Source organism: Danio rerio, chromosome 9, assembly GCF_052040795.2.
Source record: "Danio rerio strain M-AB ecotype USA chromosome 9, GRCz13ab, whole genome shotgun sequence".
Lineage (NCBI taxonomy): Eukaryota > Metazoa > Chordata > Actinopteri > Cypriniformes > Danionidae > Danio > Danio rerio.
The window spans coordinates 13924896-13944869 of NC_141029.1; the positions used below are offsets into that span (position 1 = coordinate 13924896).

The 19974-nt window shown below is 37.4% G+C and overlaps 2 protein-coding genes across 4 annotated transcripts in view; both read right to left on the reverse strand.

Annotated features, from left to right (window-relative positions):
* LOC141376079 (uncharacterized) overlaps positions 1 to 709 on the reverse strand; it is a 996984-nt gene extending 996275 nt beyond the window's left edge. The window contains exon 1 of the mRNA XM_087267545.1: positions 387 to 709. The gene's annotated coding sequence lies outside the window, so the exon portion shown is untranslated. The remainder of the gene's footprint in view (positions 1 to 386) is intronic.
* The window catches only part of zmp:0000000979, a 96134-nt gene that overhangs the window by 56356 nt on the left and 19804 nt on the right, over positions 1 to 19974 (reverse strand). For all 3 annotated transcript variants that reach the window (XR_015499223.1, XM_087267544.1, XM_087267543.1), the window contains exons 9-13: positions 18334 to 18517; positions 18104 to 18259; positions 12822 to 12983; positions 10789 to 10920; positions 7298 to 7375 (exon numbers count right to left, since the gene is read on the reverse strand). Coding sequence is in view for 2 of the 3 variants with exons in the window: in XM_087267544.1 (XP_087123670.1) it covers positions 7298 to 7375; positions 10789 to 10920; positions 12822 to 12983; positions 18104 to 18259; positions 18334 to 18517 (712 nt within the window). In the remaining variant the exon portion in view is untranslated. The remainder of the gene's footprint in view (positions 1 to 7297; positions 7376 to 10788; positions 10921 to 12821; positions 12984 to 18103; positions 18260 to 18333; positions 18518 to 19974) is intronic.

A 19974-nucleotide genomic window follows, 5' to 3' on the forward strand; every position in this document is an offset into this window, starting at 1 on the left:
AGTTCATCGGACAATGAACCCAACAGATGGAAACATATTAATAAATGATCTTTTTTAGTAAATTTTAAACATATATTATAACATTATATATTTTATAACAACATTTAGCACTGGTATATGTTCATTATTAAATAAATTAATAACTTTATTCTGCAACAGTGCATTCAGTAAGTCAAAAGTCACATTTTGTTGTTATTTGTTGATCATTTAATTCATTAAATTAAATTAAATTAAATTAAATTAAATTAAATTAAATTAAATTAAATTTAATTTAATTTAATTTAATTTAACTTAATTTAATTTGATATTTTTAAGTTAAGTTATGAATATATTGTTGTAACAATTTTACTTGTTTCTATTCTATGGTTGTTATTGTATGAATCTACAGATGTTACTACTTCAATGTGTTCCTTTTGCCGCCATTCATACCGCGGCCACGGTAGTAATTGGTGCGCCAGCAGCTTTTGACCGCTGGGTGGCACTTTAACCACAGATATTCAGCTTTGCCTTTTCACAATACTAAACAGACGGTTCTGTATGCGTACCTTGTGTGATGGGATGTGTTCAATTAAAATATAATTTTTATTTAGTTATCTTGGTAATAAACATCATCTTACACTATACTGTATGTTTTAGAAAAGATACATGGTGAGAAGTATAGCCATAAGCTTTAAAAAACAAATATAAGAATTAAGTTCTTTAGCCTTTAGTGCCCTATAAAATTGTGTTGGGGTGAAAATAATGTTTTGATTTCTTTGACCATCATGGCGATGTTATTACCTCAAATCTTAAACATGTGTATAAGAAAAACAGCAAAATAATATTAAGATTATCGTGCCATTGGAGCACATCACCTGATTGTGAACTTGTGATCACGTGAACTTACTTTATCAGTAGGCTGTTTATTATTTATTACAGGCTGTGTTACAAATATTTGACCAACTGCCACTTCATGTAAAACACTCTCATGTTTGGATAAATTTATTCAATTAATAGGCATATCCACACACAAAATGAGCCGCATATTATTTATCGTCTGTTTATTTTCTCAGTTCATTTCTCTTTCACATTAAAAAAGCGCTTTATGTCCACTAATGTGTAATAATAATATTGATTATAATAATTAGCTAATAGTAATTACCTATATCCATATTGCCAGGATGCGTGGTGCTTTGACTGGATATCTAGGTCAAAAGCAAAATTGTTACCTGTTGCACGGCATGGGCTAGCCTATAGTGTGGAAAAATATAATTAGATACGTTTCCCAAAACCATCGTTAGCCAACTAAGGTCCCGTCGTTACAAACATAGTTCGTTGATTTGTCGTTTCCCAAAAGTTAGTTCATAATAGTTTCGTTCTTACATATAGCATTGCATAGACGTTTTTATCGGACTATAATAACCGCATGAATTCTGAGTTATTATTTTAAACATAAACCTGTGTTTTAGGCAAGGCAAGGCAAGGCAAGTTTATTTATATAGCACATTTCATACACAATGGCAATTCAAAGTGCTTTACATAAACAAGAATAAAAGAAACAAGTAAAATAAAAATAAAAACAAATAATAAAAATGCATAGAAACAAAACAAAACATAAAAACAGGTAAAATGTGATATGAAAGAATGAAGAAGAAGAGAAAAACATGATAGTGCAATCTGTCGGACGCAGCACAGTGCTCATTCAGTAAAGGCACAGCTAAACAGATGTGTTTTCAGTCTTGATTTGAATGTGCCTAATGTTGGAGCACATCTGATCATTTCTGGAAGCTGATTCCAGCAGCGAGGGGCATAGTGGCTAAAAGCCGATTCACCCTGCTTTGATTGAACTCTTGGAACTTCTAGTTTATATGATCCTAAAGATCTGAGTGATCTGTTAGGTTTGTATTGAGTGAGCATATCTGTGATGTATTTAGGTCCTAGGCCATTTAGTGATTTATAGACCAGTAATAATACTTTAAAATCTATTCTGAATGTAACTGGCAGCCAGTGTAAAGACCTGAGGACAGGCGTGATGTGCTCTGATTTTCTGGTTCTGGTCAGAATCCTGGCCGCAGCGTTCTGGATGAGCTGCAACTGTCTGACTGTCTTTTTAGGAAGACCAGTGAGGAGACCGTTACAGTAATCCACCCTGCTGCTGATAAAAGCATGAACAAGTTTCTCTAAATCTTCACTAGAAACAAAGCATCTGATTCTTGCTATGTTTTTGAGATGATAGTATGCTGATTTACTGACTGCTTTGACATGACTGTTGAAACTCAGATCTGACTCCAGAGTCACACCAAGATTCTTGACCTTATTTTTTGTCGTTTGACCTTTAGTGCCAAGGTACGCATTTACCTTGAGAACCTCATCTTTGTTTCCAAACACAATCATTTCAGTTTTCTCTTTGTTTAACTGAAGAAAGTTTTGGCACATCCAATTGCTCATTTCATCAATGCATTGGTAGAGGGTGTCAATGGGGCTGTAGTCATTAGGCAGTAAGGCTAGGTAGATCTGAGTGTCATCAGCATAGCTGTGGTAGGAGATTTGGTTCTTTCTCATTATTTGGCTTAGAGGGAGCATGTAAAGGTTGAACAGGAGAGGTGCCAGAATCGAGCCTTGTGGGACTCCACACGTCATGGGTGTCCACCTCGACCTATGGTCACCTATACTGACATGGTAACCTCTACCTTCTAGGTAAGATCTAAACCATTTGAGGACCGTGCCAGACAGCCCAACCCAGTTTTCCAGCCTATCCAGAAGTATGCTGTGATCGACAGTGTCAAATGCAGCACTGAGATCCAACAATACCAGCACTGTTACTTTACCTGAATCTGTATTTAGGCGTATATCATTGATTATCTTTATAAGAGCGCTCTCTGTACTGTGATGTGCTCTGAACCCAGATTGAAAATTGTCTAAACACCCCCTGAAATTTAAGAACTTGTTGACCTGATTAAAAACAACTTTTTCAATGATTTTGCCAATGAAAGGGAGATTTGAGATTGGCCTGTAATTGCTCAATAGGGTGTTATCCAGGTTGCTCTTCTTCAAGAGGGGTTTAACAACTGCAGTTTTAAGTGAGGTTGGAAAAATCCCTGATAGAAGTGAAGCATTTACCACTTTTAGAAGATCCATTTCTAAACAGGTAAACACCGTTTTGAAGAATGATGTGGGGAGCGTGTCAAGACTGCAGGTTGATGTTTTCATAACTTGCACAATCTCTTCTAAAATTTTGCTGTTAATTGCCATGAAATCAGACATAATGTCTGATTTTTTAAGTTGTGGTTGAGCTTGTTTGATATCGACACAACTTGGCTGATTGGATGAGCTGATTGCCTTTCTGATATTATTAATCTTATCAGTGAAGAAATGAGCAAACTCATTACATTTGCTTTCAGAGAGGAGCTCACTTGGAATCTGACTGGGGGGGTTTGTGAGTCTCTCTATCGTTGCAAATAGTGTACGAGCATTATTTAAGTTGCTGTTTATAAGGCTTGAAAAGAAAGTCTGTCTAGCAGTGTTTAGTTCCATATTAAAGGCATGAAGACTGTCTTTATAGATGTTATAATGGACTACTAGTTTCGTCTTTCTCCACATACGCTCAGCTTTTCTGCACTGCCTTTTCATCATTTGTACTCTAGGTGACCTTGTCCAAGATCCCTTTAACCTGCCAGTCATCTTCTTGACTTTAACAGGAGCGATGTCATTTATGACATTCTCAATTTTAGAATTGAACAAATCAAGGAGAGAATCAACAGAATCTGCAGATATACTTGGTGCTAGCGATATGGCCTTCATAAACTGCTCACTAGTGTTTTCATTTATGCATCTCTTTCTGACAGAGACAGATCTGTCTTTAATAGCTGGAGTGATCAATATATCAAAAAAGATACAGAAATGATCAGATAGTGCCACATCCTTAACAACAGTTGATGAAATGTGTAAACCCTTAGTTATAAGTAGATCAAGGGTGTGTCCACGATTGTGTGTGGGTCCTTGAACATGCTGAGTCAGATCAAAAGTGTTAAAAACAGTCATCAGTTCTTTTACAGCATTGATTTCTGGATTATCAATGTGAATATTAAAATCCCCAGCAATACTAAAATAATCAAATTCAGAGGTTACTATTGATAACAGCTCTGTAAAATCCTCAATAAAAGCTGGAGAATATTTTGGAGGTCTGTAGATAATGATCAGTAAGATGCGTGGAGCACCTTTTAGTGCTATACTCAGATATTCAAAAGACAGATAGTCACCAAATGACACTTGTTTACATTCATACACATCTTTAAACAGGGCAGCAATGCCTCCACCTCTTCTTCTAGCTCTGCAAACACTCAAAAAGTCAAAGTTTAAAGGAGCTGCTTCATTCAGAACTGCTGCGCTACAGCTGTCATCTAGCCAAGTTTCATTTAAAAGCATAAAATCAAGGCAATTTGTGTTGATAAAATCATTGACTAAAAGAGACTTATTGTTGAGTGATCTGATGTTTAAAAGCGCTAACTTAACAGTTTTAGCTGTTTTTTCTATAGTAGTCTCAGATCTACATTTAATAGACACCAGATTTGAATGATTTGCTAAACGGCCTGATGAAGTCTTTGGTTTTCTGTCACTTAACACAACACATATCTGCTTAGAGAAAGCTACAGACACACTGGGTTCCTGCTTGTTCTGAAAACATTTGATAAAGACACTGTTATCTAAGCAGGTCCCCGACACACATCACAGAGAGCTCTTGTGTTCACCAGCTGAAGATGGGGCGTTGTTGTTTGGGCCCTGGCGGTGTGATCGGAGGGCTCTTCCAGGTGGGCTCATAGGTGGTAGTGGAGCAGGCCGCTTTTTGGTTGGTAACTGGGGGCTTGCGGCAATGGAGTGTGAAAGTTTAGTTCCAGCATACACCAGTTCCTCCATCTTTTTTGAAAAACCCAAGAGTGGTGAACATTGTGACAATGAGAACGTGTCCGGTGACAGAGGCTGTGCATCTGGAGATTCTGTCTGCAGAAATATGTTTTCCTGAGGATCATTTTTGAGCGACGAGACTTGATGCTGTTCTGATGCGTCACAGTTTGCCTGTGTTGAGCAGAGGGCAACTGATAGTGTCTCTATCAACATTGGGTGTTTTGGCTGCGTGGCATTATCACTGTCCTTGGGTGATTCGTCAGCCACAAGTCCACTCAGGAGCTGATTTGAAGTCCTGTGGTCATCCGGACATTTGCTAGGTGTGTGTTTGCAATTCAGTTCAGTGGCATACACAGCTGATGGATGATTGAGGGAGAAAAGAATATTGTCCTTTAGCACCTTTGCACCAAGTTTGTTTGGATGAAGGCCGTCTGATGTAAACAGCTGTCTTTGGTTCCAGAAGAGATTGAAGTTGTCGATAAAATTCAGTCCTTTCTTGTTACATGTTTTCTGTAGCCATACATTTAGACCAAGAAGCCGTGAAAACATATTTGTCCCTCTTGCAGGGAGTGGTCCACTTATGAACGGCTGAACCTTCAATCTTTCAGCTGTTTCCAAGAGCTCACAGAAATCTTTCTTGAGCAGTTCTGACTGTTCCTTCCGAATATCATTCTTCCCCACATGGATGATAATCCGTTTTGCCGTCTTGTGCTTTTTCAGAATTTCCTCAAGCTCTTTGTTTACATCAGAAACTGTTGCATGAGGAAAGCAGTATGTCATTGTAGATCTGCTCCTGAAATTCTTGATTATTGAATCTCCTACGACTAGTGTTCTTATCTCAGGTGCGATCAGAGCAGAATGTCGCTGTCTAGTCGGCCTTGAGCCTCTGTTCCATGCAGAATTAGTTGCTGAATCATGCGATCTCTGTCTGACTACATTTGGGGATTCTTCACCCATATTACTCAAAACTTCATATCTGTTCTGAAGCTGTATTTGAGTCCGAGCTGTATTTGGGGTAGAAGACGCTAATGCGGCAGCGTATGATCTGACCCCTCGAGTACCCTTTGGTCTCGCACCTTGTTTATGCCAATGCTCATTTTCAACAGTTCTTTTCTGTTTTTCTGTGCTCAAAACAGTAGCAGGAACAGATTTATGGGACTCACCGGCTGTGTGCTGAGAGAATCCACAATGAAGCTGAAGTTCTGGTCGGATCGCAAGCAACTTCGTTTCAAGAACTGCAATCTTTTGTAGAAGTTTGTGGCAGTTTGTACAGCAGTGAGAATCTGAATTAATCCGATCCAGAGGCATTTTCACAGCCGTGTCTTCCCGTCTCCGGAATGTAAGCAGCTGATAGCTGGTAGCGGGAGGATTGTTTAGACGGTAATTCCTTTCTTGTTAGTATAGCTATATTCCAGAAAGTTTGTAGAATCGATGCTGATCTTCAAGCCGTGTTGTTTGAGCACTGTGCTGATAGGCTCAAGTTAAAATTAGGGTATAAGATATAAAAGCAAGAGTGCGAAGAGCGGAGCAGTGGAACGGAACTATAGTTCGAAGAGCGGAACGATAGTTTTAATGACGGATGTGGGTGTCGCAAAATACTTTTTAAATAAATGTTTTTGTATTATTATTATTTAATGTGAACAACACTTAATAAAAATTTAAATGTATTTATTTCACCACTTATTGGAAAAACTATCAATTATACAGTGCTTCTCGCACTTGCGGTGGTAGCCCGATTAAAACACACCATTTACCCACATCACTTAGTTAACTATATGCGATAAACAAAACATAATTCCATTTTATCCAAATCCCTTCCAACTGCAACCCATCCCTGGGAAACACCCATACACTCTCATTCACAGTCATAAACTGGGGACAATTTAGCTTACCCAATTCACTGTACCGCATGTCTTTGGACTTTGGGGGAAACCGGAGCACCCGGAGAAAACCTACGTGAACGCAAGAAGAATATGCAAACTCCACACTGAAACGCCAACTGACCCAGCTGAAGCTTGAATCAGCGACCTTCTTGCTGTGAGGCGATAGCACTATCTATTCCGCCACTGTGTCACCATTATATTATATTATTGTATATTGTAATACATAACATTATATTATTTTAACAGTATCATTAGTTTTATTAACTGTCTAGTTTTCATTATTTTATTTTAATATTTTTTGTTATTCTAAGTTATTTTAAATTGTAAAAATTATTTGCCGTCTTTCAGTTTTAGCTGTTTGTTTAATCAAATGAATGTAGCCTTGAAGAGCAGAAGACATTCGAAAATCTTACCAACACCAAACTCTCTGAACGATAGTATAATTTTATATTGTTCCACATTAACCATTGTGAATATGAAATCTACACCCTCTAAATGACAGATTATGTGTCCTTAGAAAAGAGAACTCTTACCTTCATCTGTGTCCTGGTCCTGTAGAAGTATTGTCCAGGGTTGTTTCAGATCTCCCTCAGATGTCACAACCTTGAGGACTGGAGACACATTCTTTATGATATGATCATCTCTGTGTGTTTTTGTTTGCTCTGTCCCACTAATACTGACAACAATTTACATTTACAATTACAATGGCATGAATCACACATATTGTAAAGAATTACCTCTTGTGAACATTTAATGTTTTTTTTTTTTTTCTTTAAAGCAAAATGCTGTTTTATTTCATATATCTGTCAATATTTGGGAGTTTTGGTTTTTCATATAGTAACTTTTTATTCTAATGTAAAGAAAACATTCAAAATAAACATTTAAGTTTATATTTGTTGCAGTTTATTAATTTAAACCTGTAGATTTCAATTACAATACATGTTTTCTCAAGATGATTTATTTCTCTTGAACTAAGTCATAAATCTCCAGTAAGCAGGTCTTACATAAACCATGTTTATTCATATTATGGGTATGAATAAAGTTTTTTAGAGAGGGAAATGTCCAAGCATAATTTGCCAGATTATATATATAGCTGTATTTTTTACTAAATGCTTTTTGAATTTTTGAATGATAAAAATAAACTTCCCAAATCCCCTCGTAAACCTGATAGGATTTATTTTGACCAATACGCATAACACAACACACAAAAATGGGTCTGTTTTGATACTGATATTGGTCAGTATCATACAGGAGTTTACAGTACTAACTATTCTTTTTTTTTCTTTCTCCGATAAATGTATTTTATCCATTTAACATCCAACTGTCCAATATATTAAGAGAGGCACAAGTTATGATAAAAATGACAATCTGGTCATATTTTACATGAGGAGATTTTTGCCATTGAGTATTTCTTATTAACTTTTATTTGATAAATATGAGAATACTTTAATTTAGAATAATTAGAGAACAGAATAATTTGTAAATGATACATGATACATGCTGCTCCTAAAAAATCACTAAAGTACAGTCAATACCTCGGATTGTCCAATGCATTTTAGCCCAAACTAACCAATGTTTTTTTTTTTTTTGTGAGCACTTGAACATGGTGCACACCAGCTGCTTTTCCAAAGCACATCTGACATTTTCAGGCCTGATATTTTGTACAGATAAAAATGTAGCTTTTTGCAATTATTTTGCTCTGAGAAGAATGTTGGATTGTTTAAAAGGTCAGTATGAGAATAAGTGCGTATGAACCGGAAGTAAGTTGCAGAGACTTTTATTGGAGTGTGTTGATGTACTTCCAACTGAAAAGGAATATTGAGTAGCGGCGGGGCTTTCATTTCGCACATCATTCCCTGTTAGCAAACAAATGGTAAGAGGGCCATGGCTAAGAATATTGTGGCTGAAACTTTAAATATTCATCAACAGAGAGGGAGGAGATTGCCAAAACAAACCTTTTTTTTTTAATATGGATTTTTGTTTACCTAAAGCCAGTGTTCTGCAGATTTTAGTTTCAACCACAATCAAACACATCCGAACCAGCAAATCAAACTCAATCTTGGTATACTAGAACCTTTCAGGCAGCCGTGTTGAGGTAAGTTGGAGCTAAACTATGCAGGACACCGGGCCTCTAGGACCAAGTTTGGACACCCCTGACCTACAGAATAACATAATTATGTGCACTAGCAAAATAAACATTGTAAATTCTAATTTCACACACATTTAGGCCCAATCCCGATTCTATTTTTGTACCCCCACCCCTTCCCCTTGGCCCTTAAAAACAAGTGTTAAGGGGAAGGGCTTCAAAATTTATCCCTAAAAATTGGGACAGCACTACAGCACCTGCACACGTCATCAAATGTCATGGCGATCTCATGCTTCATATGAGATCAGACAATCGCGACTGCTGTAGTTATTCCAGATACGTTATTTTAAACACGAATGGTGTTATAAATATAGTAAAACATATGCTTGTTTGTTGTAAAAATTCGTAATAATGACAAAAAATACAAATTTTGTGGATCTCTTTACCTCCAGGTACAGCAGTAGCTGGTGTATTTTGGGAAATTTTCTTACCCTTTGGTTTCGAATGTGGTCCTGAAAAATCTTCGTTCGAAGGGGTATCTACTCGTGCCCTTAGCCCTTTGCCTTCAAAATAAAGAGAAATGGGAAACCACTACCCCTTCACAGGAATGTGCAAAATAAGGAGTATGGGGAAAGGGGAAGGGCTAAGAGGTAGAATTGGGATTGGGCCTTAACCTTTTCCATATTATTGCCGATAATGGTGATAGCTACTACATTTATTTAAATCAGGCGATAAATATAAGATACGTTACTGCATCCCTGCATATTAGTGTATAGTCAATTAATTAATGTCTCATTTGCAGATTCAAAACAAAAATGCTTCCATTTTTTGCAATCAATCATCTGGGGAAGCCTATGAATTTAGATGCAAAAGCCGCTCTATGCCACATCCGACAAAAATGACATAATGACATGGAGTGAATGCTTTAGGCACGTAGTACATGTTTAACAAATAGTTTTGCTTCAAATCATCTAAATCAATGCATCAGCGAATTCAGAAATAACAGTTGGTTTGCAAAAGCCTCTAAACACTACTTGCCTTTGACAGCAAAAGCCGCTATACCCCGAGAACCAATCAGAAGGCGCAAATTGAATCATATGTTTTTAATGTAGCAGCGTGCTGATACACCGGCTTGTATGAGGAGACTCTTTTTTCCACTTTCGATTTTAAAAGATGGAGTTTGATGAATTGGATGAGCCCGTCCGACTGTTAGTGAATGGCAAATGAAAAAGTCCCTTACCTCAAAACTCTGTGCAGTATTAGAAAAAAATAAAAAAACACACTGTACAGTCGGAAGTTTAACAGGCATTGCTTTAGCAAGGTGACGCTACTTTGAATGAGTTTGATTTAATATAGCTACATTAAACAGCAACTCCATTTCACGAAAGACGAGTTAAGATGTTGTTATTTTATGAACCGCCACTTACTTGACAGATTTATATACTTTTAATTTTGGGTGGTTTGTGTAATGTGTTTTATGTTTGGTAAAATAATTAGCATCTTTAGCTGTTTTTCAACGATTAACACTGTCTTGTCCCAATTGGTGGATTTAGAGGTTTTTACAAAAAAAACATAAGTGGATTTAGCTGGTTTTGATGTAAAAGAAAATCTACTTTGTAAAAAAACAAAGAATTGTCTAAAGTGACATTTAAAAAAGGGTATTTTATTTACTAGCTAATAACCTTATCATTACATATAAAATGAAACCTAATTATAGGAGCCTGATAGAAAATGTTCATTTACAGAAAAAGAGGTCTGATGAATTTAGAGGGTTTTGCATCTGAACTCTTCATAAAGAGATAAATATTTGTTGTTGTTTTTTACTCTGTTCACCTGAAGTGAAACCTTAATAGACCTATGAACAAAACCCACAAACATTACTTTGCCTTGTGTTTATTAGCTTGAGCACAGAGTAAAAGCAGGTAAAACCCTGATTACCGTGAGCCTGTGTGGCTTCAGCCATTATTGGGTGGTCCTCAGTGTCAACTGTGGGATCCCAGAGAGACAGGCGGATGATTTCACCATCAGGACCCATTATTAAAGTGCCCACTGCTTTGCCTTCCTGCCATTCTGAAAACACACATGCTTAAACTGTCAGGCTGGACAAATGTGAATACGGAAAAATAAAACGTTATACACATTAAGTGGCTACGGGATAAATTCAGACCCTTACATTATATGCAATAATATTTTTTTATACATATTATTTTGCACATACATTTATGTGCTTACTTATTTGCAGTACTTTATATTTGTTGTATTTATAGCTGTGTTGCTATTTTTAGCATCATCTAAATATTTGTTTTTATCGAATAATTATATAGACAGTTTGAGCCTATTGACTAATACTTATATTTTAAAAACAGTCTACATATTTAAATAATATAACTACACAAACGTATCTATATAAACATTAAAATATAACTATACAAAAAACTATATTTTAAAATTGCATAAACTATAATACAAATGTATTAATGAAATAACATGCAATTTTGAAATATTTATTTTGTATTTTTTATATTTGTCTGTAAATATTTGATCTATCTACATTTGTTTTGTTTTACAACAGTACTGTCTGGTTCTGGAATCTGCTTGGCTGATAGCAGTCCAATATTCTGAAATATCAGAACTCCCACAGCCTCCTCACCCTTGTATATTACTCCGCCCACAAAGAGTGAAGGCAGATCAATAAACCCAATACAGTTTGACAAGTATTGCACCTGTTGGACAACATAATGTACTTTTGAGGGTTTTTTGGCGAGATTGTTGTTGTTTAGATTGCAACTATGACATTTATCTATAAGATAGTGCCTATTTTAAATATTTAGAATTTCAGAGATACAGAGCAAGCCACAAGATGGCAACAAAGACAGCATAATAAGCCATTAGAAGAGGAAAAACCCAGCATAATTTTAAGTTACAGCTAATCAAATCACTATAAATCTGGTAAGTGAATTTCTATGTAGTGTATGGAGTGTGAGATGGGACTCACATAATAAGCCCTTACGCTTAGAAGATATAACTGCTATAACTAGCTGGTCAAATCATTATTAAACTATCAACACTCCCATTTTTCATGGGAGTATCCTGTATTTCAGACCAATATCTTGCAACCATCCCATTTTTTATTTGTTCCGAAAAGCTCCGGTAATTTTTTGACGTCAGCTGCAGGTGTGAATCAATGGCGGAAGAAAGTAATTCCTAATAAAAAAGGGTTTTTAGACTCTTCGTGCTTAATTTTCTTTGTTTATATACAAGATTGTGCCGTCGAACTGTTGTATAACTGCAATATCACACTCGTAGCAGTGCGATATGACTGTATATCAGCAATGGTGGGACTGGTGCTAACGCACGCCTCCCACCAGTGCTGACATATACAGCCATACAGCATTGCTACGAGTGTGATATTGCTCATTAATAGTTGTTTATTTATCTATTTATTTATATACTGATTGATTAATTGATTGATTTAATACTTCGTATACTATATACCTGTACAGTCTGCACTCACTGGTTATATAATAAATACATATTCATAATATAATCTTAATTAAATATTTTATTTGGTTAGCACATAATTTTTTATATCTATTTATGACATTTTTTTTAAATATGTGGTTCAATGTAACTGTAAATATATTTACATACAGTATAATGTTTATTTTTTATTTGTAGTGTTAAATATTTTTCTATAAATATTTAACTATATCTAACTTCGTAAATATCACATATACAGTACTTAAAATTTTTCAGTTCTTTAGGTCAATGCAATAATAATATAAAATGTATATAGTATCATGTAATGTAGCTATGCAAAAATTTCTTTGGTATAAATATATGTTATTATTTTTGCTTCATGAAGGATTAACCCTTGACCTGTCACTAAACACATGTTAGGAAATACCCTGCAGTGTCCATGCAGCTAACAGTTCCTTGTTTTGAGATGTGTTCATGAGTCCTGCTGTTACCTCTGAGTTCCAGCGGGATGCAGCCTCTAGTGTGTCCTGTCTGAGCTTCTGTTGTGTCTATGGGCTCCTGCAGGCTCTGTCTGTACACCGCCATAGAGCTCTGTTTACCAGGACCCCTCCGGCCCAGCAAAGGCGGCAGTGGACCAACAGGCAGAGGCTGATCTGATGCAATTAAAGCAAAACAATTAACTTCATTTCTCTTGAAGTTATGACAGGAGAAATCAAAGATGTCTTGACCTTTTGATCTGAGGTCTTTGTTTCATTCAAATATTCTACAGGTTTTAGCACTTCAGTTGTTATCCTTGTTATAAACAAATAATTAAATTATGACATTTTAAATTTGATTTTGTAATTTAATAACTTAATTCAAATAAAACCCACAAAACTATATTTTCATAAATGTGTATTGTGTATATTTTATTCTAGCATTGTTATTTTATTAAAATTACATACACAAGGTTTCTATATATTCCTATGGTTAAGTGGCTTTAACCATACCTGTCAACCCTCCCGTTTTTCCCGGGATTCTCCCGTATTTTACTGTTCTATCCCGCTATTATCCCGTAAAGGTATTTTCCCGTATTTCTCCCATATTTTCAGTCTTTCTCTGAACAGCCGAGCCTCCCTATACGCAACCCTTACCGCCAAACCACCAGGGGTCGCCCCTTGCTCTAAAACGCGAGCCTTCTGTGCTTTCGTTTTGTTTAGGAATGAAAACACCTATAAATAAATATTAAAAACGGCGTGATTCAATTTCCTTTTGATTACAGGTGCCGTCACCTATCCTATACAATCCTCAAAACAGTTATATAACTTAATGGTGCATGACTGTCAGCTGACGTGCTCCATACTGATAAACAGATGCTGTTTCCCATAGCTTGATTCTGTTTCAGCTATTAATTTTAATAAGCTGAACTGTTTGCTAATGTATTTGCTGCTAATTTATATATTATTTTTCTTTTGGTAATAATAATTTTAAAACATATTGCTGACCATTTAACAGTTTATTTACAATGAAACAGCTATGAACATATTTAGTAATTTGGGGATTTAATTGATCATGCTTTTCAGCTTTTGCTACACATTTTCCCATGCCTTTGAATATGTGTGACTCTGTTGCCCAACTTTTTGTTAACAAAAACAACTTTCTGACAGCAAAAACATATCTTAACTCAAGACATGTCTTTCAAAAGAACATTTTAAGTGCAGTGAAAAATCCCTTGCAGGCAGTTGAACACAATTAAAGGCAATATTATTATAGTTAACAGTGTTCTGTGATTCACTGATACTGCACTCGCTGCCTGTAATGTTAACTTACATTATGCTAGCTCACTATCCTCGACCCATTCTTAATTTTGATTCTGTAAAATGTCCAAGAAACACAGCGAAAATGGACTTAATTAAGTCTCAACCTTTATTAAAGCTCATGGCGGACATTTCTTAAAGAGGGAATAACAAATTTCTTCCATGAGACGGTGTGTGGGAGCTCGAGTGGCCAGCAAGCGCACCGTTGTGATCGATGACTCTCGCTTGTTTAATAATGCCTGTGACAGCGGTGATGTAATTTTGCAAGTGGAGTGTCATTGTTTGATTCGTACTTGTAATCAGGAATTCGTGTCCGTGATGAAACTCTGTTTCGTGTTTGTAAAGTACACCCATCATAAATTTATCAGTCATATACAAACAAAGAAAATGTTGTATCTGTTTCTGTTTTAATCGCAGATTTTGGAATTGTACCCTCGTAAAATTACGAGTACGTTCCGTTTTTCTTTACGATTTTATAATTACGGATGCGTGAATTTTATTTATGCACAAAATACTTATCACCGTTATTTTATTCCATATTGGGCCAAGTTAAGCAGGTCGCACACCAGAAGCGCCGCTCAGCGCCGCGACACGGCGCGTACATGACAGTTTAAAGTATCATACACCAGACGCGCACATTCGAATAATATTTAACATGAAACTAATCAGATGGCGCTCTGTGGTGCGGCTGAAAAATGAACTGCGTCCTGAGCCGTTGCCGGGCGCCGCCGACAGCCGCCGACTTGCGGCGCCGGTGTGTGTATCCTGATAGAAACCTATGTTTAGAATTCTAAAATACATGGCGCTGCATGGCGCTGCATGGCGCTGCGCGGCGCGCCGCCGAGTGGCGCTTCTGGTGTGCGACCTGCTTTACATGTCTCCTCATTCATTCACCGGCTGCAACTATAAGAGTTTACCACGAAACTAATATTATTCGACCCTGGAGTAATAAGTGAATCTCCCGTGCTATCTCTAACACAACAAAGAGACAGAGCAGGAAAGGTTTACACATGTAATATTTTTTTTTCTGAGGCGATTTGAAGCAAAATACACAATGACACTCAATCAAACATATCTACAATGATAAGGATAATGGTTAATTACTGAGTTATTAACGCACAGCAACGCCACATGAAGAAAGGACAGACTTTGAAGGAATAATCAGTGTGAGGAGAGATCCATTACAGTGCACTGAACAAGTCTGAACATGTTCTGCGTGCGCAGTACGCAGGTCTTAACAATTACGTAATTTATCTGCTTAAAGATATCGGTCTAATTTAGACATCGGATCGATAACGATAATCTTATAAATAGCATTTATTGGCCGATAACGATATGGCCGCCGATATATCGTGCATCCCTAATATATATATATATATATATATATATATATATATATATATATATATATATATATATATATATATATATATATATATATATATGTATGTATGCTTAATGTTTTCTTTTCAACTTGTCTGTGCTAGCAGACACAGCAGAAACCAAACTAAACACGAAAAAGTCTGTGTTCATAGAGATCTCATGGAGGCTTGTTTAGACTGCGTCCCAGAGCGCTAGTTGCCAGCTGAACCTTCACCCATGTGTTGTTATTTTGATATCCAGCAGTCCTGTCCTCACTGCCCACTGCTCTGCCCGTCTATAGGCTTCATTTAGCTGCAGCCAAGCACAAGCCGAGCCACACATGAAGAGAGCTTTAGCGGTACTGCCTCACTGTATGAGACCTGAGCTCAACGCTTGTTTAACACGAGTCTGACCCATGTGTGTGTGAACTAATGAGGGGAGAAAAGGGGAGCATGAAGTAAGAAATTTATTAAATAAGACATGTTTTAAAATGAGAAAGAAATGGTCATACCACTTTAAAATGAGGTTTATTTTATTTGTAATATTTCTCTACGGTTTATTCTACTGTGACAAATCCTGATAGAAGGAAACAAGCTGAAAGATAGTGAGTGAGTATTATTTGCTGTTATTATTAGATCTACTTGATCTATGTATTGATAGATCTATGTATATTATTAATCATTGTAAATGATTAGGAATGAACAACAGTAGGTATGTTTAAACACTCACTGGCCACTTTATTAGGTACACCTGTCCAACTGCTCGTTAACGCAATTTTGTAATCAGGCAAACATATGGCAGCAACTCAATGCATTTAGGCATGTAGACATGTTCAAGACAATCTGCTGCAGTTCAAACTGAGCATGGCATGGTTATTGGTGCCAGAAGAGCTGGTCTAAGTATTTCCGAAACTGCCGATCTACTGGGATTTTCATGCACAACCATTTCTAGGGTTTACAGAGAATGGTCCCAAAAAGAGAAAATATCCAGTGATCGGCAGTTCTTGTTAATGCCAGAGGGCAGAGGAGAATGGCCAGACTGGTTCGAGCTGTTAAAAAAGGTAACAGTAACTCAAATAGCCATTCGTTACAACCGTGGTATGCTGAAGAGCATCTCTGAATGCACAACATGTCCAACCTTGAGGCAGATGGGCTACAGCAGCAGAAGACCACACTGGGTGTCTGTAAGCTAAGAACAGGAAACTGAGGCTACAATTCGCACAGGCTCATCAAAATTGGACAACAGAAGATTGGAAAGACATTGCCTTGTCTGATGAGTCTCAATTTCTGCTGCAACATTCGGATGGTAGGGTCAGAAATTGGCGTCAACAACATGAAAGCATGGATCCATCCTCCTTTGTATCAATGGTTCAGGCTGCTGGTGGTGATGTGATGGTGTGGGGGATATTTTCTTGGCACATTTAGGGCGCAATAGTACCAGTTGAGCATCGTGTCAATGCCACTGCCTATCTGAGTATTGTTGCTGACCATGTCCATCCTTTTAGGACCACAGTGTACCCATCTACTGATAGCTACTTCCAGCAGTATAACGCACCATGTCATAAAGCCTGAATCGTTTCTTGAAATTAATTCACTGAACTCAAATGGCCTTCACTATCACCAGATCTCAATCCAATAGGGCACCCTTGGGATGTGGTAGAATGGGAGCTTCGCATCATGGATATGCAGCCGACAAATCTGCAGCAACTGTGTGATGCTATAATGTCATTATGGAGCAAAATCTCTAAGGAATATTTCCAGTATTTTGTTGAATGTATGGAGTAAGGCAGTTCTGAAAGCAAAAGGGGGTCCAACCCAGTACTAGTAAGGTGTTCCTAATAAATTGGCCAGTGAGTCTAAATTAAGTTAAACATAGATTAATTAAAGTATTTATCGTTGATATTTGATGATCCCTAATGCAAGAAAAGTTGCAACTTCATGTAAAAATGATACTCAAATAACATGATTTATTTATATTTAAATATTGTTTACTATTGGAGCTTACTCTCTGAAATAAAAAAAAATTGACTCAACTTCTTATGTGAAATAGTTCAGTACATACCATGTTATTTAGACTTTTTATGTAGCATTTACTGCAGAAGAGTACACTGTATTCCTGTATTAAACTGTATTATTGGTTTATTCATCAAATACCAGCTGGGTTGCATTATTCCAGACTGTACATGTACAAGTCATAATCTTGGCAGTGTTGTTGTATTTTTTCATCACTTGACCAGTTTTCAATACCACTGACTTTCAGCATGAGTCATTTTGAGTTCCTCGCTTAAATAAGAGCCCCAGGTGTTCTCACAATATGTATTTCGCTAATATTATCTTTAGAAAATGTTTGACAAGTTTTTGAGTTTGAATTGAACAGCAGTCCCAGATATGAATGTGCAAAGTAATGCTTCACTTCTACAGCGTCGACCATAAATGCTGACATTTCACAAAAGATCATATCACAAAACTCATCTCGCCGTGATGGCGGACTGTTTTTATTAAGCTGCCTCACGCACCATAAATCATTGTATTTCTTTCAGCAAATGCATTGTGCGTCATATGTGAATCAACAGCCAAACTGTGTTCCTTCTGAAAATATAATAAATACATCATTACCTCCTTTTTCTAGATGGTCAGAGCCAATGACATGACCGAGGTCCATCTCTATGACCCTGCACTTGCTGTCAGGCAGAAGGTTTTGTCCAGTTTTCTCTTTATTCTCCACATTGCCACATGGCTCAGTCTCCTTAACTGGGCTCCTGCTAAACTCATCTTGAAGAAAGAATGGTTTGTATAATGTGCCATTATGACCTTACCCATGATGCTGCATTCATTGTGTTTCTTACCATGTGGCTGAAGGGTGTCTGTATGTTGTGTTTGTTCAGGGAAGAGCAACAGTACTTTGCTTTGCATGCGTCTCTCCGAGGGCCCGTCATGTGCAGTTTGCGCTTTGATGGCAGGAAGGTGCACGTGTAGCTCTCGCTGAGGTACATTCTCATAGCTTCTCACTTCTTTTATTTCTGGTATATTCTTTAAGACAATAAAAGGAGGTACATTGTAAACAGTTAAAGTCAGAATTAATAGCCCTCCTGACTTATTAGCCCTCTGTATATTTCCCTCCAACTTCTGTTTAACAGAAGTTTCTAATAAATGATTTCTTTTAACTTTGCCATGATGACAGTAAATAATATTTAACCAGATCTTTTTTCAAGATACTTATAGTTAATAATAATTCCTTAAATTTATATAGCGCTTTCCTGGGAACTCAAACCGCTTTTCACATAGGGGGGAATCTTCTCATCTACAACCAGTGTGCAGAATTCACCTGGATGACGCGACGGCAGCCATTTTGCACCAGACCACACACCAGCCGATAGGTGGAAAGGAGACAGAATGGTGAAGCCATTTGTGATATGGGGAGGGTTAGGAGGCCATGATGGACCAGAGGACAGAAATTTGGCCAGGATGCCTGGGTAAAACCCCTACCTTTTTGGGGGGGGATTTTTAATGACCACAGAGAGTCAGGACCTCGGTTTAACGTCTCATTAGAAAGATGGCACTCACCTAGCAGTATAGAGTCCCATCACTATACTAGGGCATTAGGAATCACACAGACGACAGGCTGGGTGCCCCCTGCTGGCCTCACTAACACCAGTTCCGACAGCAACCTAGCTTTCCCATGTGGTCTTCCATCCAGGTACTGACTAAGTACAGCCTGCTTAGCTTCAGTGGGCGACCATGTGAGAGTTTTAGAGAGTTAGCTGCCAGCTATTCAGCTTAAAGTGTAATTTGAAGGCTTAATTCAGAATTAATAGCCCTCCTAACTTATTAGCCCTCTGTATATTTCCCTCCAACTTCTGTTTAACAGAAGTTTCTAATAAATGATTTATTTTAACTTTGCCATGATGACAGTAAATAATATTTAGCCAGATCTTTCAAGATACTTATAGTTAATAATAATTCCTTAAATTTATATAGCGTTTTTCTGGGAACTCAAACCGCTTTTCACATAGGGGGGAATCTTCTCATCTACAACCAGTGTGCAGAATTCACCTGGATGACGCGACGGCAGCCATTTTGCACCAGACCACACACCAGCTGATAGGTGGAAAGGAGACAGAATGATGAAGCCATTTGTGATATGGGGAGGGTTAGGAGGCCATGATTTTTAATGACCACAGAGAGTCAGGACCTCGGTTTAACGTCTCATTAGAAAGATGGCACTCACCTAGCAGTATAGAGTCACATCACTATACTAGGGCATTAGGACTCACACAGACAACAGGCTGGGTGCCCCTGCTGGCCTCACTAACACCAGTTCCGACAGCAACCTAGCTTTCCCATGTGGTCTTCCACATGGGAAAGGTACTGACTGAGTGCAGCCCTGCTTAGCTTCATTGGGCGACCATGTGAGAGTTTTAGAGAGTTAGCTGCCAGCTATTCAGCTTAAAGTGCAATTTGAAGGCTTAATTATGTTAATTAGGCAA